The following is a 27,392-nucleotide window of genomic DNA, read 5'->3' as shown; positions in this document are numbered from 1 at the left end:
AAATTACAAACAACAACGAATTAACGCAAAAGAAGCCACTAAAATGCCGCATGACCCGGATTTTCCGATCAGCCCAGCAGACATCAAAAGCGCAATGAAAACGTTAAGTTGGAGTGAGTGGCAAATCCGCTGGCAATATGAACGAAAAGTTGAAAGTAGTGAAACCGAAAACAAAACCCTGGGTCCTGGAAAAAATGGAAAAGAGAGACAGGATTATCCTCACACGATTGAGGATAGGCCACACCAGGCTGACGCATGGCCACCTCTTAATTAGAAAGAGACCCAAGGTATGTCCTCTGTGTGGTGCAGTTGTGACACTGAAGCACAATCTAGAAGGATGCGAACAGCTGGCACGACACAGCGGTGCGACCTACCTTCCGATATCTCAAAAATTCTAAGGCATAACAGCAACCATAAAGATCGACTTATGACATATTTAAAATCAATAAACGCTTACAGCCGCATATAACCCATATGTGGTACCCCCCATTGTATTGTACGAACGTATTTATTAGCGTGAGAGGTTTAGCATGCATGGGTGCGACTGTGACTGAATATCGAGTAACTCACAGGCCCACCGATTTAGGTTAGTGATAATAACATTTGTAGTATGATTCGGGTGATGATGATGGGGGTCGACAGTGCCTTGGTTGTAGTAATACTACCGAGATTCTGCGTCCTTTCAAGTATGATCGTATTTATTAGCGTGAGAGGTTTACAGGCCCGTCAAAAAACCTTAGGATTAGTTTTATGGATGAGCGGAATTTGTACATACCATTTGAATGTATTTATTCGCGAGAATGGAAGGAGGACGGCAGGAATAGAACCATCTTACCGACCTCCACTTTAGTTGTAATATTAGGAAACTAGGTTTATTAGTATAAATGTGTATTATGAATGTGTGTGTACGTAAATGGTCAAATACCTCAATTTACCACATGTGGAGGGATACAAAGAGAAATGCAACAAAAACCGCAAGGTCCGATGAGTAGCCAATTAGAATGAAGTTATTAGTAGAAAGTGCAGATTTTTCAAAATGTGAGAAAGATATACGCGTGGTGCCGGCAATGACCGAAGCAGTTAGCCGGCCGAAAAAGAAAAAAACGAATTAAGTCATCATCATAATAATATACTTAATACGGTTCAACTAGTTGATACCTCATGCAACAAAATGAGAACTGTGTTTATGAAATAAGTATAAATATACCTTGTGCTCAATTTTTCTGATTTTTAAATTTACCATTTGCTTTAAAAATACCCAGACTTGTATTCCTTGCGTGTATGGAATTAAAGTAATTAAAGCATTTCCTAAGCTCCTTCCTTTGCCAATCCATAAACTCTCGTCGACCTCACTATATTTTCAAGCTACCTAGGTTCAAATCCTCCTTTCCCGATGGCCTATGCCTTCCTCGTCATACAACCTACATATTTGTAAGGTCTTCTTAGCTCCAGCCACAAATGGAATTCTCATTCTTTGTCAGTCTACAAAGCTGTCTCTCTTACCTCTTTTAAATTCCTCTTGTACCAACACCTCATCTTCCTCCAAACAGAGAAGTTCACAGAGTTCACAATATTATTAAGTGCTTTTACTGCTTCTCAACCTTTAAGTTTACAGTATGTGATTATGTTCGCAAAAGACAGAAAATTCTTATTACTACTACTTGTCCCTTAATTCTTATTATTGCTACTATAATTTCTATTTTTTAGTTATTTATTTATTATTTATTTTCTCTCTCACACACTCTCTCACTTTCTCTCTCTTTCTCTCTCTCTCACTATCTCTCTCTCATACACTCTCTCACACACACTCTCTCTCTCTCTCTCTCTCTCTCTCTCTCTCTCTCTCTCTCTCTCTTTCTTCCTCCTCCTCTCTCTCTCTCTTATGGCAATAAGAAAGATTGATGCAGCTTAATACACATTTTTAATATATATCACTTGTTTAGAAACAAAAATACAAACTATGGGTAAATACATTTGTAATATTAATTGTGCTGTGAATCTACAGGCCTGATGATGACTACTATACTAATTACTACGAATACTAATTAATACAGATGAAAGGTTGGCAGACGTTTATAGATTTATTCAGCTGCATCCTCGCACCGATCCAATTCAACACAATTTATTTGTTTATTACTTTTTCCATTCAATCAATTATTTATAGGTATACAATTTTGTTTAAATGACGAGAGTATTTCACCTACGAGGTTATAGTCGGTGTTTTTGAAAAAAAAATAACCTTATCAGAGCTACCTAATTTTGTAGACATATTAAACATCCCCACCTTTGAAATAAAGGTGGAGGAGTTCAAGACCTTCAGTGCTGCATAGATTTCTGAGAATATGTATATCTGTGCAACTTTTAATCATTTGTTAAGTGTTTGTTCTACTGCACGGATCTCAGCTTGTAAAATTGATCGTGTGAGGCTTTAAGGTTTTGCTAGGTCAAAATTTGGGCTTTTCATTATCCCCCAATCCATGTTACATTTGCGATCCTTCTAATGATAATAAGGACTTAGTTTCAGTTTTTATTCTTCAAAACATCTCATGTTATTTACATTTGGAAGAGTGTATCACAAAAAATTTCATTTCATTTTATCAAACGTTTTTGTAGCCATATCATTTATTTTTAAATTTTTTGGACTTTATTATGGCTTACTCTTAAGTCGAGGTTTATTTAATTTTATTCCGGAAGTCTGTTTGCATTTTCTTATGACATTCCCTAGATGTATGTATACAACGGTGGCAATCCCAAAACATTCACAATATTTTTCATTTTAAAACTAAAAGGTTAATTTTTTCATGCATGGATTGAAGAGTTTTCCAATTATACTTATTTCAAATTCACAAAAGAATATTTTGTGTTAACTATAAAAATTAAACTCTAAAACGATAAATATAATTAATTATATCCTCTTTGCCAAAGTACACGGTTTGATTAGAAGAAAATTGTACAGTCATTACGTGTCTTTTGGTTAATGGTCATACCGCAAACCAGTCTGCAATTACATTGGTCATCAAGTTTTTTTACTACTGCTTCCAAGGTCCGAACGTCCACATAGGATACTCGTAAATTCATGAGTCAGTTTTTTAGGATTTGTTAAAAGCTGACTTATAATTACAAAACAACTCGACCGTTTTTAACCAAAATAATTTTACCATTTAAGGAAAGGTTTTGGTTTAAAAATGGAGGGTTTTTACACGTCAAATATACACTGAAATGTTGGCTAACTTTACAAAACTCTTGAAGAAAGTGAAAAGTAAGAATGGATTACTTATTTTCCTGGCGAGACAAAAGTAGTCTTAACTGGGGGCATAAATTTATGCTTTACCTTTTTCAAAGCTTATATTTGAAAAGTATTCGTTTGTTTGATGTTCATGAAATTTTGTTGGGAAAAACGTATTCAACACACAGTTCAAACTAAAAGTTTATTCCATTAATAAAAAGCTATTAGCATAATTTTAAAAAAATATAAAATTACAAAAAAATAAAACGAATATTTGTCGTCACTTAAAAGTCGTCAGACTTTTTTACGCATTTTTTCACAATAAAATTTTGACAAGAGCAAGAGGGAAAGAATAAAATCAAATATCCCTGAAGAGTAAAGAAAATACTTACTATCATGCGATTAACAAATTGTAATTAATATAAATTCATTTTATTGGGGGTATCGGGCCAGTCAGATAAGTAAGTCATTTTAATCAGTGGCCAGGTGTGTTAAAACTTGTAACAATAACAACCAGCTTTCTAGCATAGTTTGAATAAACACTGATAGGCAAAAATTCCAGCGAATTATTTTTTCTCGAGAAAAGAAAATTCTGCCCTTAATTTGTCCCATTGTTTTATTAATAAATATTTGTTTATGCTATGTTTTTAATTGGGAATATCAATTAGAGGTAAACACACTTAATCCAAAACAAGGATAAAGGATTTTTTAATGTTTACTTTTTACGGAAAATGTTTATTCAGTCTAATTTGAATTCTGCAGCAATAAACTGTTTCATCTTTGTTTTCTTAATTTCAATTTTTTAAACTTAAAAATGCTACATAATGCTGAGGATAATGCGCGTGGTGTAACATTTATTGATGATGGACGTTCCATCAGGTATGCGGCTATTGCCATCGTAGTAGGGTACGTAAAAGAACGAAAACGGCACCTTACTCTTGTTCAAGCGATTCATCAGCTCCGTGAAGTTAAAGGTGTCCAAATTTCTGAACACTGCTCGAAGATGATCAAACCAGTATTGACCAGAACACAAGGAGTTGCACTGCTCGCATTTGCTCGAGAGCATAGCCATTGGTCTTTGGACGATCGGTCTGCTGTAATTTTTATAGATGAGTGTAGATTTGCTCTACTATCTCCAGATGAATGGGAAAGAGTGAGGAGAAGTCGAAATGATAGGTACAAAGCCTGTAATTTTTCCCAGAGCCAACCTTTTCAACGTAGCTCAGTGATGGTGTGGGCGGGAATTTCGATGGAGAGTCGCACAGAGTTGGTTGTTCGTCGAGGGTCTTTGACGGCCACTCACTATGTGGATGAAATTTTGGAACATCATTCGTTGCCCAACCTCGATGAAATCAGCGACAATCCTATTCTAATGCACGATAATGCCCGTACACATGTCACTCGCATAGTAGAAACGTACCTTTAACAGAATAGCATCAGGGTCTTAGCCTGGCCAGCCCGTTCTCCAGACTTGAACCCCATCGAACATTTACGAGATAACCTCAAAAGCAGAGAGACAACCTCAAGAGTACGTCCATCATTTCCCCATACACTCCACGTTCTTGAAAAGACTATTCGTGAAAACATTTCCAAGCTGGTAAAAAGTAGGCCGATGCGTCTTCGAGATGTTATTAAGGCAAGAGGAGGAAATACGTGATATTGAAATGCTAATTAAAACAATTTTATCTGTCCTTCTTTTTTTAATTTTCTTAGCAATTTACTTTCTTTTTTTTTGTGTTTTTTTACTTTTTATACAAATACTCAATTATTAAACCTTAATAAATGAGAAACTTTGATTAATATATAAAAATATGTACAAATCAAGTTATATTACAAATGGGTGGTATTTTTTGCCTGTCAGTGTATTTCGGGAACTGTTGTTAGTGTCGAATGAAAATGGATAATAAAAAAGGATTTTTATGAATATAGAGAATTAAATCGAAAATAACTAATACCAAATTAGACAATTATCACGCTTACAATTATTTGACAAATTTTAACTCATCACCAATCAAGGTCATTGCTCTTAAAATTAAACCGACTTTCCTTATAAACTGCATTTTATTATGGTTGGAGTTTCAACCTAGATAATTTCTTCAGTTCATAAAAAGGAGATTGTCAGACCATTTTTATGATAAGAATAATTATTGTTACGAAATTTAAAACAAAAAAAAACAGCATTTTCCTCTTTTTTACTATTGATAAAGACATTTAGGTCTGACACGTGAAATGCATTCCTAGATCAGTTTATCATCACAATTCCTATTCCTGATTTAAAAAAGTCCTTTTAGATTATAAAGTTTGCTTAAATTGAAATTGCAGGCCTTATCTAGATCCGGATTCGATGTCGAATCAAGACTCATGCCGTTTATTCATTACCCTTCGAAAAAGAGAGAGTTGAACTCAGTTACAATCTCGATCACGTAATGATATAATTTTGCACACAGTACAGTTATCAGTAGCTCGTGAAATTAACAAAAGTCAACCCCTAATTCAACCTTTTTTTTTACTTTATCTATATACAAGTCTCCTGATCGCCTGACCGGCAATCAGTTCTCGAAAAACAGGCAATCGGTACGGATAAATCTAAAAAATCACGACCCTGAAGAGTGAACAAGGTCCTTCAAAATCTTACCAAATACGAATTGAAAATTTGAGTTTTTAAGTTTATAAAAGAACTTTTATAAGTTTCTTTACTCAGGAATTTTTCTTCGTAGAGTTAATACCACATTAGAACTTCCAGCAAAATGTTTAAGGTAAAACATAATTTACATTTTACAAAGAAAATTCCATTATTAGTATTTTTAAAGGCATATCATTTTTAATTTTTATTAAACTATGAAAAACGGTTTTGTTTATAAATTATTATTCTTTTCTTGATAAATAACAATAATATTTAAAGGCATATAATTTTTAATTTTTATTAAACTATGAAAAACGGTTTTCTTTATAAATCATTATTCTTTTCTTGATAAATAACAATAATATTTACCTGTTTAAAATTGAGTGTTCGTATGTTGTTAACCATAAACGTTAAAAATACTGAACCGATTTCGATTAGATTTTCACTCTTTGTTTTTATTAGTGCTGGGAGGTTTAGAGACTATAAAATGAGCATATAACAAATAATGGGCGTCAGGATTTACAAAAAAGAGAAATAACACTTTTTACTATCTGCCTTTGTTGTAAAGCCGGGTTGTAAAGCTAGTTTTATATAAATAACTATCTTTTACCCGCGACATCGTTCACTTTTTTAATGTACCTTTCTAATAGGATGCAGAATGCTAGTATGGCATTCTATTACTTCGTCTCGTTTCTCAAATTCTTCATTTCTTCAGTTCACTTCGGTCTACACAAGGTAAAAAAATTGCCCATATGAACCCCTTATGGATGGAATTTCAAAGAATCCTCGGCATAATTTCTACCAGTCTGGAAATCTCTTCACGAAGAGTCCTTTCAAAATCGTGGAGTGTATCAAGCAGTGATGGACGTACTCTTGGGGTTGTCTCTCTGCTTTTGAGGTTATCCCGTAAATGTTCGATGGGGTTCAAGTCTGGAGAACGGGCTGGCCAGGCTAAGACCCTGATGCTATGCTGTAAAAGGTATGTTTCTACTATGCGAGTGACATTATCGAGTGTACGGGCATTAACGTGCATTAGAATAGGATTGTCGCTGATTTCATCGAGGTTGGGCAACGAATGATGTTCCAAAATTTCATCCACATAGTGAGTGGCCGTCAAAGACCCTCGACGAACAACAACCAATTCTGTGCGACTCTCCATTGAAATTCCCGCCCACCCCATCACTGAGCTACGTTGAAAAGGTTGGCTCTGGGAAAAATTACAGGCTTCGTACCTTTGATTTCGCCTTCTCCACACTCTCTCACGCCCATCTGGAGATCGTAGAGCAAATCTACACTCATCTGTAAAATGTACAGTAGACCGATCGTCCTAAAACCAATGGCTGTGTTCTCGAGCAAATGCGAGCAGTGCAACTCCGTATGTTCTGGTCAAGCCTGGTCCTCACGTGGCGAAAAGTCATCAGTCTATACTGATTTGATCTTCTTCGAGCAGTGTGAAATTTGGACACCTCATATTTCCTGGTGCTGATGAATCGCTTGAACAACAGTAAGGTGCCGGTTTCGCAAAATTTTCAAAGTCAAAAAAATGTCATCTTGTGGTTCAGTTAAGTTAATACTAGGCGTACAGAACCGGGCCTTCTATGGTAGGACCCAGTTTCTCAAAAACGTCTAACGTCTCCCAGAGTTTCATACGGAACTCCGATGGCAATAGCCGCATTCTTGATGAAACGCCCATCATCAATAATTGCCACACGACGCGCTACATCCTCAGCACTAAGTGGTATTTTTAAGTTTAAAAACTGAAATTAAGAAAACAAAGATGAAACTAAACAGTTTATTTCTTCAGAATTCAAATGAGACTGAATAAACATTTCAAATTCCTTAAAAAGTAAACATTGAAAAATCCTTTATCTTTGTTTTGGATAAAGGATTAAGTATGTTTACCTCTAATTGATATTCCCAATTTAAAACATTGCATAAACAAATATTTATTGGTAAAAACATGAGACAAATTAAGGGCATAATTCTCTTTTATCTAAAAAATGATTAAAAAAATCAATTGGGTGAATTTTTTTGCCAGTGTATCTAATGGGTTAGTGAACGTACTTACTTTAAAGATGTATGTAGAACTTTCAGGGTTACCCAGGAAACAACGTTTTATAATCCTTCTTTGGGACCTTGAATTTATAGTTGATAGTCACCGTGCCTGTATTTATTGTTTACTTTCTCGAGCCAAATAATAAGAAGAAATACTTTTCGTCACCGATGGATGAACTACCCGACCTTGTGTAATCAATTTATACCTACGACTATTCGTCATTTTATCATTGAAACACCTTTTTGAATAATTTAGCTAAAAATTTTTAGCAATTATTTTGTTATCTGAATTGACCTAATTCCAAAATGGCCGAGGTCCTTGCACGAGTGCGTCAAGGTGATATGGTATCTAAATGGTATCTAAGTTATGTTCCTCATTTTCGGGAGTCTTTCTTTTTTCCTTATTTTTATTTGCTTTTTACCTCGGAAAAAATTGACTCTTAATGTATTGATATTTTATAAACAATGAGGATTATGAAATTCCAGAGGGTTTAAGCGGTGGCATTTTGCCCCCTATGAATTATAACGAGGATGTAATTGCAATGACGGAAGATTCTGGAGCTGATGACAATCTAACAAAAAAATCTTCCGGGCAGCCAGTTTAAAGCTGAGATTCTCATTAGAAATCAGCACGTCGAATGTTTACATGCTCGTTCAAATACTTTGGCTGTCACTGACCAACCAAATCCTCTCCCATCTACAAGTTTCATCCAGTTCCAGCCTACAGAAAACTCTCGCCAAATAGAGCCTCAGCCAATTTGAAGTTAATCTCCTCCTAACAGAAAGAGAAATCTCAGAATACGAACCCCGTTTCCTCCTCCTGCTAAGAAACAAACATCCTTACCACCTGCTAAAAATCAATAAATCATTTAAGAAGGAAAAGAGAATTTGTGACTGGAAGAAGGTACAGGAAGAACTCAACAGATCTGACAATAGGGTTAAATGGCATCGTGCAATCCATCACCAGAAAAATACGCCCACAGACTGGGATTTTGTGGATGAAGAAGCAGTCGCGTATTGGTCAAGTACACGAATCCATATGATGCCAAGCGAAATAAATTGGGAAACCGTGCCGTTTCAACGGCCTGTCCACAAACCCCTTTTGTTATGTTTTTTTACAGGAATTTATGTTGGCATGACAACAGTATTGTGTTAATTGCAACGAACTTTGATGAGTGATGAATCTATGGGAATGATGATTGAGTCTATGGGATCATCTGCTTGCTCACACTACACATTCAGGCTCCTAAATCCATTCAATCTAAACATATAAAATAAATAAAAACAAAAGTAATACGTACATAATCCCCCGCTTTGGATTTTGATCTGGCTTGGGATCAGACTCATTCTTATCCATCCTGCTGTTGAGGTTAAGCACTAAGGGCTTTCATCAGCTAGGTCTTTTCACCCTACAATGCATACAGTTCGTAAATATAAACACTTATACACTATTAAATATATTCTTTCCAGTTTACATAACACTATTTATTAAAAAATTTATTCACAAATTTACATAAAAGGTATCACAACAAGGTATCTATAAAGACCTATATACAATAAAACAGCCCTGTTCCTTCTAAAAGTAAAATTATTGCTTTTTCTAAAGGGCCCAAATCTTGTTGCTGTGCATAAGCACAATTATCTTATCGGGTGACATTTCTATTTGCTCTATATATGGAGCCAAGGAGTTCCTTAATTTATGTGGGGCAGTTGAGCAACATGCTCCACATGCTGACCACACATGCAATATTTGGCCCAAAAGTAAGTGGCCTGTTATTAGTCTAACGAGTATGTTGAGTTCAACTTAGATTCATGGAGGGCCACCTATTGACCAAGCTCTTGATAGCTTCTCTGCTGATCCAACCCACCAATAGTCCCATTTCTTTTTAATTATGTTGTTTATTGCAATTTTTAATGCCCACGGACCTTGTTCACCTTTTCGTTACCCTCCATACCCAAAATAAGTAGAATTATTAAATATACGTAGCTTATTACCCAATACTGACCAGATAAACTCAGAAAATAAAAATAAAATATTTTGTTTCAGGGGATGGCATTCAGTCTGAAAGAGAGGCAGAGCCTAGGAATCCATGGGCTTTTGCCACCATGTGTCAGATCACAAGAGACCCAACTAGAGCTTGTAAGGATCAGTGTTGATCGCTACACCGAGCCGATCAACAAATATACATACCTGATGGGTTTGCTTGTATGCATCTCTTTTAAAAAACTTTATCATATTGTACATGTCGCACGGTTAACTAAATTTTTTAAGAATCTACCAATCAACAAAATTGATCAATGCACAAAAGTTATTAAGAATTGATCAATTATTTTGAGGATTTGATTATATTTCTGTTTTAATCATATCCCTGTGACATTTCAATATAAATTTCAACTATACAAACTATTGCCAATGAACAGTTCTTTACCAATATATTTGTTTTATAATTTGACTTAAAAAATTAATTTTATTTTGAGAAATTTGCGAAAAATGAAATTCAGGCATATTGTATGTATGTAAATAATTTAAAAAACAATATTTTTGGCCTGATTGTTGTATATAAAACCTGGTCTCATCTAGAATTCCTGTTTAATTAAGTTTGTGAAGACTTATTTTAATGTGTGGAAAGTATGTGTTGCCTAATATTAAGTTGGTCTTTGCCTCATTTAACAAGTTTCAAAAAAAGTGAGCAAACATTTCAGGCATAAAAATTATTTCATGCAGAGGAGCATTACTATTAGTTTCAAGCCATTTAAAATCATCAAGAATTAATTAATAATGTGAACAAAATATTGATTCATTGACCCCCTTAATTTTTTGTCATTGTATTCAATGATCAAATTCAAGTTTTAAATTTTATTATCATAAATAATTTGATGAAATATTTTCTTCAGTATACTTAACTATTAAATTTGGTTTTCAGGAACGAAATGAAAAGCTGTTTTACAGATTTTTAAGCGAAAATGTCGAGGATATAATGCCATATGTATACACACCCACAGTTGGTCTGGCCTGCCAGACTTATGGGTTGGTCTTAAGGAAACCCAAAGGGCTTTTCATTTCGATCCATGACAAAGGAAATGTATACGAAGTTCTCAAAAACTGGTAATTAAATCAAATCCCGCAAATACAAAACTCAGCTCATATATTATTTAATTTATTTAGGCCTGAACGAGATGTGAGAGCCATTGTCGTTACCGATGGAGAAAGGATATTGGGATTAGGAGATTTGGGAGCCTACGGTATGGGCATTCCAGTTGGAAAATTGGCTTTGTACACTGCCCTGGCTTTTATTGACCCTAAATATTGTCTGCCAATCACTTTAGATGTTGGAACAAATAACCAGGTTTGTTTTTCAATGTACATATATATACATAATTAATAATACAATCTCATTTTTGCAGCAACTTTTGGATGACAAATTTTATATAGGTTTGAGGCAAAAACGAATTACTGGCCCTGAATATGATGATTTCATTGAGGAGTTCATGAAAGCAGCAGTAAAGCGTTTTGGGCAAAACGTTTTGATTCAGGTACTTTCAGAAACATTTATTAAATTGTTAAAATGTCCCAATTTCTTATAAATTTAAATGCTGCTTTTCAATTTCAGTTTGAGGATTTTGGAAACAGCAATGCATTCCGTTTGCTGAGTAAATACAGGGATCATTATTGCACCTTCAATGATGATATCCAAGGGACAGCAGCAGTTGCTGTCGCCGGTGTTTTTGCATCTCTTAGAGCTACAGACACCAAGCTTTCTGATAACAAGATTGTGTTTCAAGGCGCTGGAGAAGTAATAGATACAAATTATAGTCGATTTTTTCTTATATTAGCCAAGAAATATTTTAGGCAGCTTTAGGGATTGCAGAGTTATGTGTGAAAGCAATGGTGGGTGAAGGAGTTCCGGAAGAAGAAGCTAGATTAAAAATCTGGCTTGTTGACTCAAAAGGTCTTATTGTCCAAAACAGACCAGCAGGTGGTTTGTCTGAGCATAAAATGAAATTTGCCCATAGTCATCCACCAATTAACAGCTTGAAAGAGGTCGTTCAAACAATAAAACCCTCAATACTGATTGGTAATTTATAACTTAAAATTGTTCAGCTTGTACATACTGGATGATCCAGGCTTATTCTGGTTGTTTTTGTTTTCCATCTTCAGTGGTGGATCTAAAGATAATGATACGTTTGACAGAAAAACCCAGCTAGGATAAGCTGATCATATATAACTACAATGAGTTTATATGTTGAAATTTATCAAAATGTATTCTTACAGGTGCTGCGGCTGTTGGGGGAGCTTTTACAAATGAAATCCTCACATTAATGGGAGAATTTAACAAAACCCCAATAATATTTGCTCTAAGCAATCCAACAAGCAAAGCAGAATGTACAGCAGAAAATGCCTATACATACACCCAGGCTAGTTTTTTATTTTATTTTATTTTATTTTTTTAATTTATAAGAGGGAAAGGTTTAAATATAGAAATGATTTAATTTTAGGGTCGTTGTTACTTTGCATCTGGATCACCATTCCCACCATTCACATATGAAGGAAAGACACATTATCCAGGTCAAGGAAACAATTCTTACATTTTCCCTGGAATATCCCTTGGTGTGATTTGTGCTGGAGTAAAGACAATAAACGAGGACATTTTCTTACTGTCGGCCAAGGTAATTTTGTACAGTTTGTAAAATAACGATTGTTGTTATGAACGATGAATTTTTCAGATATTGGCTGAAATGGTGACTGATCAAGATCTGGCAAAAGGCAGTTTATACCCACCCCTTCGAACAATCCAGCACTGTTCATTGATTATTGCCACTAAAATTGCAGAATATGCTTATGAAAATGGTTAGTATAATTGTTCACTTATTACTAAATACTGTTTTTTTTTGTTTTTTTTTTAATATTACTGTTTATTAAGATATTTTAGTTAATGCAGAGCATAGTTATTAAACTGACTGTTATTGACAAGTAAAAGTAGTTACTAATTATAAAATAAGTAATATGCATGTTAGCTTTTTTCTTTTCTTTTTTCCACTACTCATGACATACAAAATAATTTAAAAAATGAATAAATTATAAAGAAGCCAAGAAAAATCCAGTTTTTATTTTCAAAACAATCTGCAAGACATGTGAGAAAATTAATAAAAGGAGGCAAAAAAATTTGTGACTTATTGAACTAAGACTGAAGTTTTTGTTTTAGGTCTAGCAAGCTATTACCCTGAACCAGATAACAAAGAACAGTTTGTCAAAGAACAGTTGTACGATGTTCTTTACTCACCATCGACCCCCCACGAATATTCATGGCCCGACCAGAAGTTATAAATTATTAGATAAAATGGCTGAATGTTCCCGCATCAAAAGCAATTCACTCTGATTGATTTTGTTTTTTTATCACAGAAAATATTATAAACCTTATCAACGAATAGTTAAAACAAGGCAATTAATATTTTTTTTAGAAAATCAACTATTTACACATAACTTAACAAAGTGGAGGGATTATAGTTACAGTTTTTCACACTGAAAAATTTTAAATATTGCATTCCTGCAAATCATTCACAATAATTATAATTAGTAATTAATTGTAAGTTTAAAATATAAACTGGGTTGGATAAATTATATAAGTATTATTTTATGTGAAATGTGTACTGACAAATATTATGTATTATATTTATTGATTTATATTGTTAATGTTCAATGTATAGATTTATTTTAATAATTCAAAATTAATTTTACAATGTTTTTTAATTTTTATCATACGAACTTTAATAATTTTGTACATGTTCATTTTTTAAATTATTAAATACACAAATTTAATTTTAAATGTTATTATTTTTTAAAACTTTAACCCATCACTTCTAGTTTTTAATTTAGCATGATTAGTATAGCATTTATATTGGAACAAATTGTATTTCAGTTTTATACATAGATAAAGGTTATTTTTGTAAGTATTATATTATTACTCAACATTTTTACTGTTTTGTTCTAAGGTAAGTTTTTTTTCAAATGGGAAAAACAATTCTCTTTTATTATTTTCTCAATTGTTATCTATATTTCCAAAGAAACCATTGGTCTCTTTCATCTACTTATGACTAGTATAGTTACTATAATACATAAAAGTACAAATATTTGCATCAGGGCTGCTTATTCTGACAAACAAGCTCAAGCTTATCAGCAGCATTTTTTTCTGTTTTTACAATTTGTACGTGTAAGGAAAGATTGAAAGGTATGCTTTGATTTTATTTGAAATTTCTTTTTCTTTATTCTTAGGTCCTAAACTTTGTACCTTGCCTACCTTTTGTACAGTAAATACTTTTCTTTTTTTAATGCATAGTCAAATTTTTCTTATAATGCTTAAACTAGAATTAGATATGCTTTAAAATCTTTGATAAACATCTTTATAAACAATTCCATCCATATTACAATGAATGTATAAGTTATTTTTGTTTTTGCAGGTTTTGCAAGTGTTTATCCTAGGCCCAAGAATGTAAAAAGTTACATACAAAGTTTACAGTATGATACTGGTTATTGTAGCTCACTTCCAAAATCGTACGATTGGCCTGAAGATAAAGTACGTAATTGAGCTTTCCGGAACAAATTAACTATTGCTACAATGAAAAACAACTAATATTCCTCCTTGAGATCAGGTTTTTGTCACCCCTAAAAGAAAGAAGAAATGTTGTAATACAACATAAATCAAAAAGGTCTTATTTAATTATTTCTGCATGACTGATTAAAACAACTATGTTTACAAAAATATTTTCATAATATTTTATTAAATATAATCCTTATTATCATTGTCCATGATACTTCTGCACCATTATGTTATTTTCTTTGTTTTTAACTACATTTAATTAAGCAGAGAAGAAAAAAGAGGTTGGTTTCAAATAATTACTTCAGGGACCACGGTGGCCAATTGTAGCCCGTAAGCCCTCGTCACCGATCCCAATGACATGGCTGAGGAGCCCAGGAATCTTTTTCCCCTCGCCCAAAAATATATTGTAATAATTATTTTATCATACTTCAGCTAATATGGAAAAGCATAAAGCCATTTTTTAACAATCTTACAAATATATTTATAAATATCATATTTATAAATTTATTACTATTATATAATTATTTGAAAATAAAAATTGTTTTCGTTTGTTCTTTTCTTTTTTACTTTTTCCCCAGAAAATTATCTTTCTACTTTTTTCCTTAAATACTCATTGATGACAATTCAACCCAAGAATATAAAAAGATAATATAAAAAAAAATCAATAAAAAACAGAAAATAAAATAAAGTAAAATGTAATTCCTGTCATACAGGAGGGTTTAACAACCCATTGGGTGTCACGAAATTCTCACATTATTCCTACTCTATTTCTATAGTAATAATAACTACTATTTTCATATTCCTTCATACTGTTCGCAGGGCCATTCTTAATTCCTGCATCACTGAGCGACTTTTTTTTTTTTTTTTTTTTTTTTTTAAACCCTCAGGGTGCCGGTGTTTTTGAAAAACAGCCCAGGGCAATGCAGGGCTGCTGGATTCGAACCCGGGACCTTCACCTTACAGTGATGAGCGCCGTGTCAACGGCTAAACCATTGTGGCCACCGACGCCTCCTTGAGCGACTTTTTACCATCTTTGACAACTCGACCGAAAGTTTTCAACATGGTTTAAGTCAGAAATACATGCTGGCCACTGCAAGGATTAACTTGAAGCTGTTCAAAGTAGTCATCAACTATGTGGGGCCTTGCATTGTCATATATACAAATAAAATTGCCAATTAGTGGTAAATAAGGAAAAATTCATCTGATAACACATCTTTAAATTATGTAGGTTTCAGAAAAACATTTTCTTTATCGTGCCAACGTTTCGATCTTTATTGAGCCCTGAAGATGATCTCAATAAAGATTGAAATGTTGGCACGATAAAGAAAATGTTTTTCTGAAACCTACATCACACCGACCGCATCTCACGATTTCTAAATAAATATCGATTAACGGTCACTAATCACCACACATTTCTTCAAATTATGGTTCTTTCCTAACCATCCCTCAATGTATCACCCAGCTGTTAGGAATCCCTCGATGAAGATCAAGTTTTTGGACCCTGCGTAGAAATGCCTGTTCAAACCATTCACCACCACTTCCATAGCTTCTCCGTGTGCTCTCTAGTGAAAATGTTGCAGGGATATATCCTCTCCTGTTCTTCTCCATACCCTTTCTCGGCTGTTAGAAGACCTCAAACTAAAACCTTGACTCAGACCAATTGCTGCATGATCTTGCAAAATTTATCCGTCCTGTTATGTGCCTTGTCACAAGATCTGGACCATTGTCAGGCCTTCTTGCACGCAATCCATCTTCTGAAAGTTTTTGCCTTATAGTGTGAAAACTGGCATTTACATTTCTAATTTGTTGAAGTTGTTCCGTGATCTCAACAGTAGTAAAATGTTAATTACAGAGTACATTTGAAAGACACTGGGATCTGAGTCTGGGAGAAATGAGATTTGAGAACAGATGGGCATAAACAATGAAAATCCCATCTGCAGATTGTCCAATGAGGAGGAGGAAACAGCCACCCGTATCATCTTCGAATGCGAAACAACAGCTTAATGAAGATTTAACCTAACATATAGAACAAACGTAGGGAATGAAATTGTAGCAGCATCAGACAATGATCTAATACATCTGAGAAGGAGCATTGAGTCCTATTGCGCTGAACTGGGAACTAGGAAGCCAGAAAGCTGTAGTACCTGGGGAGCACAAACCTTGCTTCCTAGCATACAGTATACACAGATTGCCAAAACATTTGGTCTAGTTAATGTAATGCGTTTTGTCTCTAAACTCATGTTTTATGGAATAGGGCAACCTCACTTGTCACGGATACAAAGCTATTTAACGGATAGATACTTATCCACCTCCATAAACCATTCATACTGTAAACAATTTGAAGCTACCAGTGAAATTAAATTTTCTAATTTAACACCCATCCTCACTGGTTTGTTTTCTGACCAAGGTGTCTATGTTTTTAACAATGATATAATTCATTTCCTTTTCTTTTTCCCGTTTTCTTTTACTACTCTTTCTGATTTTCTTTTGTAATGTGGTTTTATCATTTGATTGTAAATAATTAAGATTTTAAAAAATATATTATTGCATATCTGACGGATAGATTTTGTCGAGTCCGTCAGGGAACTGAATTATCACCTTATATACGCATAAGGGCGGGTGTTCCTCAGGGAAGCATACTTGGCCCTTTTCTATTTTCCGTATACACTGCAGATATTCCTACACATGTTAACATTTCGACACACACATTCGCTGATGATACAGCGATTCTTACACGCAATTCGGACCCCTCAATTAACACTCAACACTTACAACTGTACTTGATTACTGAATGAATTAACACTATGGTTCACAAAGTGGAGAATAAAGGTAAACCTAACAAAAAGCATACAGATCAATTTTACCTTACGTAACAATGTCTGTCCTGCAGTGAATATAAATGGAATTCCACTGCCTACCACTGACCTTGTGCGTTATCTTGGACTTTTCATGGATAAACGACTGACTTGGAATCCCCATACAAGACTGAAAAGACAGCAAACGAACCGACGTTATAAATTGTTAAAAAGACTACTCGACTCACGATCAAAATTAGACCTTGAAAATAAACTTTTAATTTACAAGACAATGATTAGACCTCTCTGGGCGTACGGTTGTGAAGTGTGGGGCTCAACCAAGGATTCCAATTCCCAGCGTCTCCAATCAATCCAATCTAAAATTCTCCGTCAAATTATAAATGCTCCTTTTTACGTTTCAAATTACACTATCCATAAAGACCTACACATCCCGTTTGTACATGAACTCATCAAAACCCGATATAAAAAATTTCATCAATCACTGAACACACACAGTAATCTATTCGTACGAAATTTATCACTTCCAACCCTACCTGAAAATCCTCCAAGACGATTGAAGCGAAAGTGGCCCCGAGACCTTCTCATTGTGTGAAGACTGAACAAGATATCAGTGTGAAGGAGTGTTACCACTGGGCAACTTCTCCTACAAGAGCCTCAAATGATAATTCAACATATACGAACATATTTACTTAATACATCACTTGTAGTTGTAAATACCAAATAAATGTAATAAAAAAAAATATTATTGCTACTATTATTATTTTACTATGTTCATAAAACTAAATTTGTTTCTAAAATATGCATATGTAAGGGGGGTTAAAACCTTATTTGTGCCTTTAAAATAAATAACATCCATAAGAACTAGGGAAATAGGAAGGTACAATAAGCCAGAAGATTGCAGTACCTGGGGAGCACAAACCCCAATTCCTAGTGTTAGGGATCATCCCCATTGCCATTACCGTCACATTAGACACACTAAAACCATCTTCGCTCTGAGATAGGAGATGATGGGGGATGTTAAGCACCCTGGCCACATATACTTGGCTTCTTCCATCTAACGATAATACTTCGATTCTAGCCGAATCTGTATCACTTAAAACCATCACTCAAACAATTTGAAACTTAAAAATGGTACAGCCTCAAAAAAAAAAAAAAATCTAATCACCGTAATGTTAGAAAGAAGCTTTACAGAAAAACCAACAAAGAAGAGATTGACTATTCAAAGATTTATTCATAAAATTCAATCGTAAACCAAAGTGGGAGATTTTATATGCTTTATTTACCTACAATCCTTTAAAAATAACAAATATTCAATGGAGGTTTGTCTAAGAGATAATGAAAAATATTAAGGGAGGGCACTTTTTTTGCCTCTCAGTGTATAAAGTTTTAAGTTTGTAAAGGGCAAGTAAAAAGTTTCTCACCTGTTATTTTAAGCACCTTTACGTTTATAAACCTTTCTACCACCAGGGTGAGGAGAACAATTCCAATTGGTGACCAACTTGTTGATATGCTATCGTCAAACTTGTAGCCTATAATCCAGCCGAACCCGAGATCACTTTGACGTTTCTGAATATGACAGTGAGGTCATATGCTTTCTCCTGTTCGGCTCTTTTTCCATCCTCCTATCCCAATTGGCTTCTTTTTGTTTAGCCAGTTTGGAGGGGCCGAAACTTCTCCCTCCGGTTCGATTAATTTGAAGTTTTACACCGACGTTAGTTGTTATCTGGGGAGAGTTTCGAGTATTCAACGGCAAGGCTGAATTTGGGTTGAATCGAGTGAGTGTTCTGTGAGTTTCTTTTTTTCAACTGTGACGTATATAAGCCAAGTAAAGCGTATGTAGTTATTCATCTTTTGTTAATTTTTATATAGAAACTATTCCAAGTTAATTAAAAGTAAAAACAACTCGAACGAAAAATTCGAGTGTCGAATTATTTCAATTTTGTAACACCAATGTTTTGTGATATCTGACATCTCATGTTTTATTTTTAGCTCTAACAAGCTCTTGACAAGAATATATATTTTCTAAGACTGCTGAAATTTTCAATTTTTTTTAAGTATGTCCAAGGTATGTCATATACGAATGAATTCACTATTTTCACTACCAAGTTAACACTCAAATTTTCATATCGTTGTACATTTTAAAACTAATTTATATCTACACGGATGGACAAAATTAATGCATCATCCTTATATTTTAATTTATTTAGTTTTATATGGATTTTGCATTCCAAAAATAGGTTTGGTTGTAAAAATAAGATATTTAAAAAGAAAATATTTTTACCTCTAAAAAAAATAATTTGAATACTGCTGAAATTTTCAATTTTTTTGAAGTATGACCGAGTATGTCATATGCGAATGAATTCACTATTTTCACTACCAAGTTATCACTCAAATTTTCATATCGTTGCCTTATTTCAAAACTAATTTATATCTACGCCGATACACAAAATTAACGCACCACCCTTAAATTTTAATTTATTTAGGTTTATTCGGATTTTACATTCCAAAAATAGGTTTGGTTGTAAAAATAAGATATTTAAAAAGTAAATACCTGTCTAAAAAATAATATGAAGACTGCTGAAATTTTCAATTTTTTTAAGTATGACCAAGGTATGTCATATGCGAATGAATTCACTATTTTCTCTACCATTCACTCAAATTTTCATATCGTTGCCTTATTTCAAAACTAATTTATATCTACGCCAATACACAAAATTAACGCACCACCCTTAGATTTTAATTTATTTAGGTTTATTCGGATTTTACATTCCAAAAATAGGTTTGGTTGTAGAAATAAGGTATTTAAAAAGTAAATACGTGTCAAAAAAATAATTTGAATACTGCTGAAATTTTCAATTTTTTTAAAGTATGACCAAGGTATGTCATATGCGAATGAATTCACTATTTTCACTACCAAGTTATCACTAAAATTTTCATATCGTTGCCTTATTTCAAAACTAATTTATATCAACGCCGATGGACAAAATTAACGCAACACCCTTAAATTTTAATTTATTTAGGTTTATTCGGATTTTACATTAGGTTTGGTTGTAAAAAAAATAAGATATTTAAAAAGACATTACTGTCAAAAAAATTATTGAGTAAAAAAAAAGTTTAAAATCTTTTTTGTCCCCTTTAATATAGAGTATTTCCACCTCTAGACTGTATGTAGTATTTCCACATCTGTTAGACGCATTTGCATTCCTTGGAAAAGATTTCTGATAAAACCATGAGAATTCTTTCCCATTCATCAAGAACAGCCAATCCATCTTATCTAGGGTGTTGTCTTATCGTACTCATCGCTTAAGTTGGTCCCAAATGTGATCAATTTGGTTCAGATCTGGACTTCGAGCTTGGCACACCAATTCCAACTTCATTCAGGTAGTCATCCGCAATATGTGTGCTATGGGGCCTGGCATTATCCTGCATTAGTAAGAATGTCACCGGAGGCAAATGGCTACATGTTCATCGATTATGTCTTGCCGTGAAGTTAGAGATCTTCCTCGCACAACAACCGATTTGGTGTGGGCGTCTAAGCAAATGCCACCCCAGAACATCAATGACCCACCGTGGAATGCCACTTGAGAAACCATACAGCATGGGGTTTTCTACTGAGCATCTCCACATTAAATTATGCCCATTTGAAGAGTTGAGGCCAACTCTAACCTCATCTGTAAAAAGAACATGTTCCCAATCTTCCAATGTCCAATTCACATGGTCTGGTGCAAATTAAAGCCTGGTCATTTTCTGAGGTGTGGTAAAAAGAGATCCATGAGCCGAATTTCGGGCCCTGAGGTTATTTTCATTAAGCCTTCTCCTTACTGTCCTGGAGGAAATCAAAACAAATTAGGCTTGTTTAATAAGATTTCTTATCCCATTCCCTGTAATGTTGCCGTTTCATAGAGCTAAAGGCTGAATCTGTTGCCTTTCTCATCTATAGGGCTAGGTCAATCCTGTCCTGGCTTTCTAGTGAGAAGCCCTGTTTCTCTGAAGTGCCAAAGAACCCTTCCTATTGTAGTGTGATTTTCACTGTGTCCTGGCAATTCTGGCTGTATCCTCCCTCTAATAATGTTGTGACCCTGACACTGACTGGAGTGATTGAAAAATGTTTAATAGTAAGAATAATATCAAACAATAAAAATACTAGTTGGAAGCAATCTTTAGGCATAGCAGAATGGAAGGGAATAATGCTACTTTATGTGCAAATGGGATTAATCAGTACAAAAGTAAATTTACAAAGCATTTTGACTATGAAAGCTCTTAATTACCTGTAACTAATGTAGTTAGATAATGGATTTAATTTTATACTAAATAAAATGTGTGGTGCGTTAAATTGGGGTGTATTGAGATATTATATTATATTTAAATATTACACTGATTATAATTATATCGAGTTTCTTGCATTCATTTAAGAGCATAGAATCTGTACAAGGTATGTCAGCTAAATGTCTTATCTTGCATTTTCTTAAATTGTGCAAGAATTTTATTGTGCAAGGTTTTTAGAATGTTAAAACTTAATTTTTTTCAGTATGTCAAAGGTTGTTAATAACTCTATGCAAATGAATTCATACTTAATGCTCATTTCCAAGTTCATGTTATCTCTAAAATTTTCATACCATGATATTCCGACTATATAAGTTTTTGTACACATATTTGAAATATTACATTCTTATTTACATATTATACTTATGTACATATTATTTATGTATATCTAGTTTTGTGCATTCATTTAAAGCATAGAATCCTTATAAACCCTAAGTAATTTTTTTTAAACAGTCTATCAATGTTTGGTCGAAGTATGACAGTTTAAAGTCTTAAATATCCCACATTTTCCATAACTGATAATGATGTATAAAATAATGCATTGGTTATCAAATTTTGTATTCTTTTTGATATTTGTAGTTATTACCCACTGTAATAAAAAAATCTATTTCTATTAATAACTTAAGTGTATCTTTTTAAAACAAATTATGCACAAAGTGATGGCTTGTAATTTTTTATAACTTTTATTTAAATTTATAGTTAGATTTTTGTATTTTATTTGAAATAGGGAATGAGCCAATTTTTCGTTTATTATAGAAGAAAAAAAATAGGCAATGATGAGACAACCCCCATCTTTAAATTTGTTAATGCATCTGACCCGTATTTTCTGTATTTTGTATGCTAGCGGTTCTCAGTTCAAATCCCACCCTAGCCTATGGAATTTAATTGAAGATAATTTTTAAAAAAGTATTGTAAAGTGGTATGACCTTGTCTGAACAATGGGTATGAGTAGTTGGAAGTTAAGACATCCTGTATGAAAGGAATTATTTAAGAAATCAGTTAATGATTGGTTAATATATTTTGTATCTCATATTATTTTAAATGACGTTAATTAAGTCAAATATAATTTTTTGAGTTGTTTTATTGCAAGTAGTTATATGATAAAAAATTGTTAACACTTAAAACTTGTAAATTCATCAAAGGACCTTGAACATTTGACACTTAAAATTTTATTTTTTTAAGCCTTTTTTTCAAAACTGTACATACAATAATATATGAGATACTGTATGTTTATTGTTTTCTGTGTTCAAACTGTTTAAACTTTCGGAAAGTTATATTCCAAAATTCGGTTCAATGTTTCATGGTCATACTTCCCAAGTTATCATTCAAATCATCAGTTACTTGTACACTTTCAACTTGTTCAATATCTGATATTGTATTATTTTGGTGGAATATCATGTTTGGAGTTTTTAGAAATACATGTTGCAGGCATTTAAGTAAAAAAAAATTCTTATTTTATGCCAGACAGTAAAATATTGATTTTATATTGGAATACATTTTATGAAATATCTTAAGGATTTATTTTCCATGTAAAATACATATATATTTATAGAAATATTTAAAAAAAAATTATATAAAACAAAGGAAAGCAGATGGACAGTTGTCCATGCAACTGTATTTTGTAGAGATTATAATTTATTTTTATTTGCAAAAGAAAGAAAAACACTTCATTATGATTACCTTCTAATATTTTTATAGTCAAGTACAACAAATATATTTATTAATAAAATAAATAAATAAATAAATATATTTATTAATAAAATAAATAAATAAATTTATTATTATATAATAATAATATAATATTATTTATTATGAGTTAACACTTATTCTCCTGTGATTCTCCTGTGCCAATTAAATTGTATTATTTACGTTTGCTTACTTAAGAATTGTATTATTAACCAGAATGTCACTGTTGTCTACAGTTGCTTTATTATTAAAAGAACTGAATTTGTAATTTGAACAGAGTGACTGTTGTACTCCACGCTGTTTACTCTTTAGGAAATATAAATCACCTCCCTTGTTATCAAATTATCTCAATTAACAGAAGTGCTCAAGATCTTCAAAAATGGTTACAAACAAATATTTGGTGTCTAAGCCATTGAGAAATATTTCAGTTCAGAAGGAGCAAACTAAATTTAGGCAGAATTCTTTTAATAGCATTAACGTAACATCTTGTAGCTTGAACATTAGAAGAAATTAGTTGATTTCATAACTCATGATGGAATTTTTTTTAAAGTTAAATACATTTTAAAAAATTCTTAATCTTGATTCTTTTATCTTTTGCATTTTTTCTTCATTAGTTTAAAATATAAAAACTGCACAGTATACCTTATCATATATATTATATAAATCTTCTATATCGATTAAATATTATATAATTTTTTTTATATATTCTGTGCGAAGCAACCAAACATAAGCATCAATTGTGAAAATATGCAAAAATTTTCACTAAAGCATTTTTAATAGAGTAATTATGAAAGTGGTCTTCACAAATTAGGTTTTTGTTTTTATTGTTCATATTATAAAATCAATTTTTGCTTATTAATTGAAACAGATATCATTAAACTTACAGAAAAAACTTCGCAGGTGTTATTTTTAAACTTTGTCTAAATATTTCTTTAATGTTATTTATAACAAAATCTGTGTGACTGAAGATTTTCAGATAAAGAAAATAAAGATAATATTTTTAAAATATCTAGTGTTTTTCCATGTGTTGATAAAACACACAAAAAATATTTAAACAAGGAACACAACAGCAATTAATTGATAAAATTATTATTAATTAGTAAAATTAATTGAAAAAAAATTTCCCAGTTTTTTTTATATGGAGTAGACAAATTGCAATGAGTGAAAACAACGATAAGCCGAGAGAGTCTTCTCAAGAGCCCTCAGAATCGTCTGACCAAACAACACCTTTATGGGAAGATATCTACCTTGAAGATGACGGAGAAGAATTGTAATATTTTAAAATATAATAATTTCCTTATTTTCATTATTTTCTAAAAATTTGTTCATTCTAATCAATAATTCCGTAGCTTTGACGCCCCAGATGATTATCCAAAGGAGCGTAAAAAAGGAGATCCTGGTTTATCAGGACCTTGGGATACTCCGAAACAGTACATTCCATCTACTGGGTTCTCCAGATATCGTCCTTCTCTAAAAAATCTCATTCCAGTCCGTCGAAAATCAACGTAATATTTTAATCAATTTTTTCTCTTATTTTTCCATTATGTGTCAGATTTAAAAAATACTTTATCTACAGGAAAGAGCAAAACATTTTAGAATTAGACAATGCAGGTCTTTGGAGTTTTTTAACCATTAAGTGGCTAACAAAGTATTTCAAACTTGCCTTCCATAAAGGACTTCTAAAAGTTGAAGATGTGCCTAACCCTTCACCTTTTGACACCTGTGAATATAATGTACAAAGGTATTTATGCAACATTTTTTATTGTAATCCATATTTCTTACATAAACAATTTTGAATAGATTAGAAACTATTTGGAATGAAGAAGTTACAAAGAAAGGTACACAAAGTGCATCTCTTGTCTACGCCATTTGGAGGTTTATTAGGACAAGAATTATTATATCTGCCTTATTATTTACTTTATATGTTACGCTTAATTTTATATCAGTTGTGAGTATTATTAATAAGATTAAAATCTATTATAATTAATCATTACCTTATTAAGTTCTTTTTTTTTTTTTTTTTTTAATTAGGCATTTTTCATGAGATACCTGTTAGAATTTACTGAAACGAGTGATGCTTCATACTGGGAAGGTTTGCAATGGACAGTTTTACTTGGAATCACTGAAATCACCAGGGTTATAATTTATTCAGTTGCTTGGATAATGAATTATAGGTATGTCTTAATCAAGTCCAACATGTTTGCCCCTTAATTCAGTTATTAAATTGTACAAATTTAACAAAAAATTTTAGGACATCAATGAGATTGAGGTCAGCTGTTTTGGCAATGCTGTACAGAAAAATTCTAAGAGTTTACTGTATGGAAAACAAAACCGTCGGTGAAGTAAGTTTTGTTTTTGTTACTGAATATTTACGGCTAAATAACTTGCGACATTGCAGCGAAAATAATATGGAAATTGCACAAGTTTACAATGTCATTGCAGTTTATCCTATTCTTTAATAAATGGTGTTATCTAATCTTTATGTTGTTTTATTGCTCAACGCAATGTTGGACAATCCAGCCTAGCCAGTGGATATAATGAAATAAAACTCATTAATCCAACTGTTTATATTAGAATAGGTATTTAATAAGTAAAATTTTATAATTCAATTAATGATATAGTATTTTCAATAATTAACATAGTTTTTTGTCCAACAATCATCAAATATTTTAATCAAAATTAATGGTTGACCAAACTCAGAGATAATATAGTGCAAATTCAATTTTAATTTGTTAAATGGTTCAAGAAAAGTTATTTCTTCAATAGAAACTGCTAGCTATTTAATTGTATCAAAAGCCTGTACATTTTTTTTCTCTTCTAAAACTGGATTATAATTATATTCAATTCAATGTATCTTTAATTATATATACATCTACTTTTAACCAGCCTTATTCACTTATAAAATGTGGGAGAGCTCCTAATATTTCAAATTACCCCAAAATTACAAAATTATTTATATAGTAGAAGAATAGCTACAGCTATCATTATTTTAAATGTAATAATGTCATTAAATAGTACATAGAAACCGCAGAGTTTTGCTACACCCGAATGTAACATTAAAAGAAGTATGCAATATAAATCTAATTATAAATAATATGCTCTTGTTACAGATTGTCAATATGTTTGCTAATGATGGACAACGAATTTTTGATTTACTGTTATTTGCACCTATGATTGTTTCTAGTCCAGTGAGTCTTTTATTTGGAATTGGATATGTGTTTTTTATGTTAGGTCCATGGCCAGTTTTTGGATTGTTAGTTATGTTTTTATTCTATCCAATCCAGGTATTTAATTGTTTTTTACAAGGGGAGTCTACGGGCACGGGATCACAGATTTCAATAAAAAAAATTTGGTGATACTAGGTCAAAAAATATTAGGGGTGTCGGCGACCACAGCAGTTTCGGTGTAGTTTTAAGTGGAACATCTGACATCTGCGAGAAAAAAATTTCTCATAGCAAATCCACACAAAAAAAGTCTATATTTTTATTGTCATTGAAAATGGTTTTCTTCAAAAATAATTTTTTTGGCCTATTTTACTGAAAACACCTTTTGGTTTTTGTAACTTTTTTATATATCTAATCTCATCTAATGCAATACTACTAAGTATTTTCATATCCTGTTTAAAAAAAAAAAATCAACTGACATATGATAACCTTAAAATGCATGCACAAAAAAGGTACAAACATATATTACAAATACAAAAGACTACATTTTCTAAAATGGTTTTTTTCTCTCTCTCTTGGCTTCTAGGGCTTTTGGCAAGAATGCTCAGACACATGTTTAATTTTTTTTTTTGGCACAGTATCACAAAAAAATCTATGCTCCCACATCCGTAGCCCTCCCCTTGTTATTGAATATACAGATGAAACAATTGTTTATTATTACCTTGTTATAGTATGGGCTAGCAAGGTTGGCATCTCATTATAAAGCACTCAGTTTGAAGGTGACTGACATAAGGATTTCAACAATAACAAATATGCTCAGTCAAATGAAATTCGTCAAGATTTATGCTTGGAATGATGTTTTCAAAGACAACGTTGATGGTATTTAGTATTATGTTATACATA

General features: G+C 32.6%; 2 protein-coding genes and 1 long non-coding RNA gene across 10 annotated transcripts in view; 2 read left to right on the top strand and 1 right to left on the bottom strand.

Moving 5' to 3' along the window:
- Window positions 1-14,582, top strand: part of LOC106672930 (NADP-dependent malic enzyme) — a 46,507-nt gene extending 31,925 nt beyond the window's left edge. Inside the window, exons 1-11 of one of the 4 annotated variants that reach the window (XM_014404746.2) lie at window positions 5,782-5,982; window positions 9,952-10,110; window positions 10,829-11,010; window positions 11,071-11,251; window positions 11,310-11,438; window positions 11,516-11,698; window positions 11,755-11,980; window positions 12,178-12,320; window positions 12,402-12,572; window positions 12,630-12,753; window positions 14,361-14,582. In XM_014404746.2, the coding sequence (XP_014260232.1) occupies window positions 5,974-5,982; window positions 9,952-10,110; window positions 10,829-11,010; window positions 11,071-11,251; window positions 11,310-11,438; window positions 11,516-11,698; window positions 11,755-11,980; window positions 12,178-12,320; window positions 12,402-12,572; window positions 12,630-12,753; window positions 14,361-14,488 (1,635 nt within the window). In that variant the 5' untranslated portion in view covers window positions 5,782-5,973 and the 3' untranslated portion in view covers window positions 14,489-14,582. Of the gene's footprint in view, window positions 1-5,781; window positions 5,983-9,303; window positions 9,328-9,951; window positions 10,111-10,828; window positions 11,011-11,070; window positions 11,252-11,309; window positions 11,439-11,515; window positions 11,699-11,754; window positions 11,981-12,177; window positions 12,321-12,401; window positions 12,573-12,629; window positions 12,754-13,108; window positions 13,434-14,360 lie in introns of those variants that run through there. The other 3 variants (XM_024226318.1, XM_014404744.2, XM_014404745.2) reach the window with 3 other exon arrangements.
- LOC106672936 overlaps window positions 1-18,824 on the bottom strand; it is a 53,053-nt gene extending 34,229 nt beyond the window's left edge. Inside the window, exons 1-2 of the long non-coding RNA XR_001341322.2 lie at window positions 18,738-18,824; window positions 9,206-9,313 (exon numbers count right to left, since the gene is read on the bottom strand). This is a non-coding gene — a long non-coding RNA (uncharacterized LOC106672936). The remainder of the gene's footprint in view (window positions 1-9,205; window positions 9,314-18,737) is intronic.
- A 68-nt stretch (window positions 18,825-18,892) lies between these two features.
- LOC106672929 (multidrug resistance-associated protein 5-like) overlaps window positions 18,893-27,392 on the top strand; it is a 29,166-nt gene continuing 20,666 nt past the window's right edge. Inside the window, exons 1-9 of one of the 5 annotated variants that reach the window (XM_024226316.1) lie at window positions 18,893-19,091; window positions 24,454-24,595; window positions 24,675-24,830; window positions 24,902-25,066; window positions 25,126-25,273; window positions 25,357-25,499; window positions 25,577-25,667; window positions 26,436-26,609; window positions 27,221-27,368. In XM_024226316.1, coding sequence (XP_024082084.1) covers window positions 24,483-24,595; window positions 24,675-24,830; window positions 24,902-25,066; window positions 25,126-25,273; window positions 25,357-25,499; window positions 25,577-25,667; window positions 26,436-26,609; window positions 27,221-27,368 — 1,138 coding nt within the window. In that variant the 5' untranslated portion in view covers window positions 18,893-19,091; window positions 24,454-24,482. Of the gene's footprint in view, window positions 19,103-19,129; window positions 19,149-19,341; window positions 19,382-24,453; window positions 24,596-24,674; window positions 24,831-24,901; window positions 25,067-25,125; window positions 25,274-25,356; window positions 25,500-25,576; window positions 25,668-26,435; window positions 26,610-27,220; window positions 27,369-27,392 lie in introns of those variants that run through there. The other 4 variants (XM_024226314.1, XM_024226315.1, XM_014404743.1 and 1 more) reach the window with 4 other exon arrangements.

This window comes from Cimex lectularius, unplaced genomic scaffold (genome assembly GCF_000648675.2).
Source record: "Cimex lectularius strain Harlan isolate CLEC.00 unplaced genomic scaffold, Clec_2.1 scaffold48, whole genome shotgun sequence".
Taxonomy (NCBI): domain Eukaryota; kingdom Metazoa; phylum Arthropoda; class Insecta; order Hemiptera; family Cimicidae; genus Cimex; species Cimex lectularius.
This window is presented reverse-complemented; position numbering and strand designations above follow the sequence as displayed.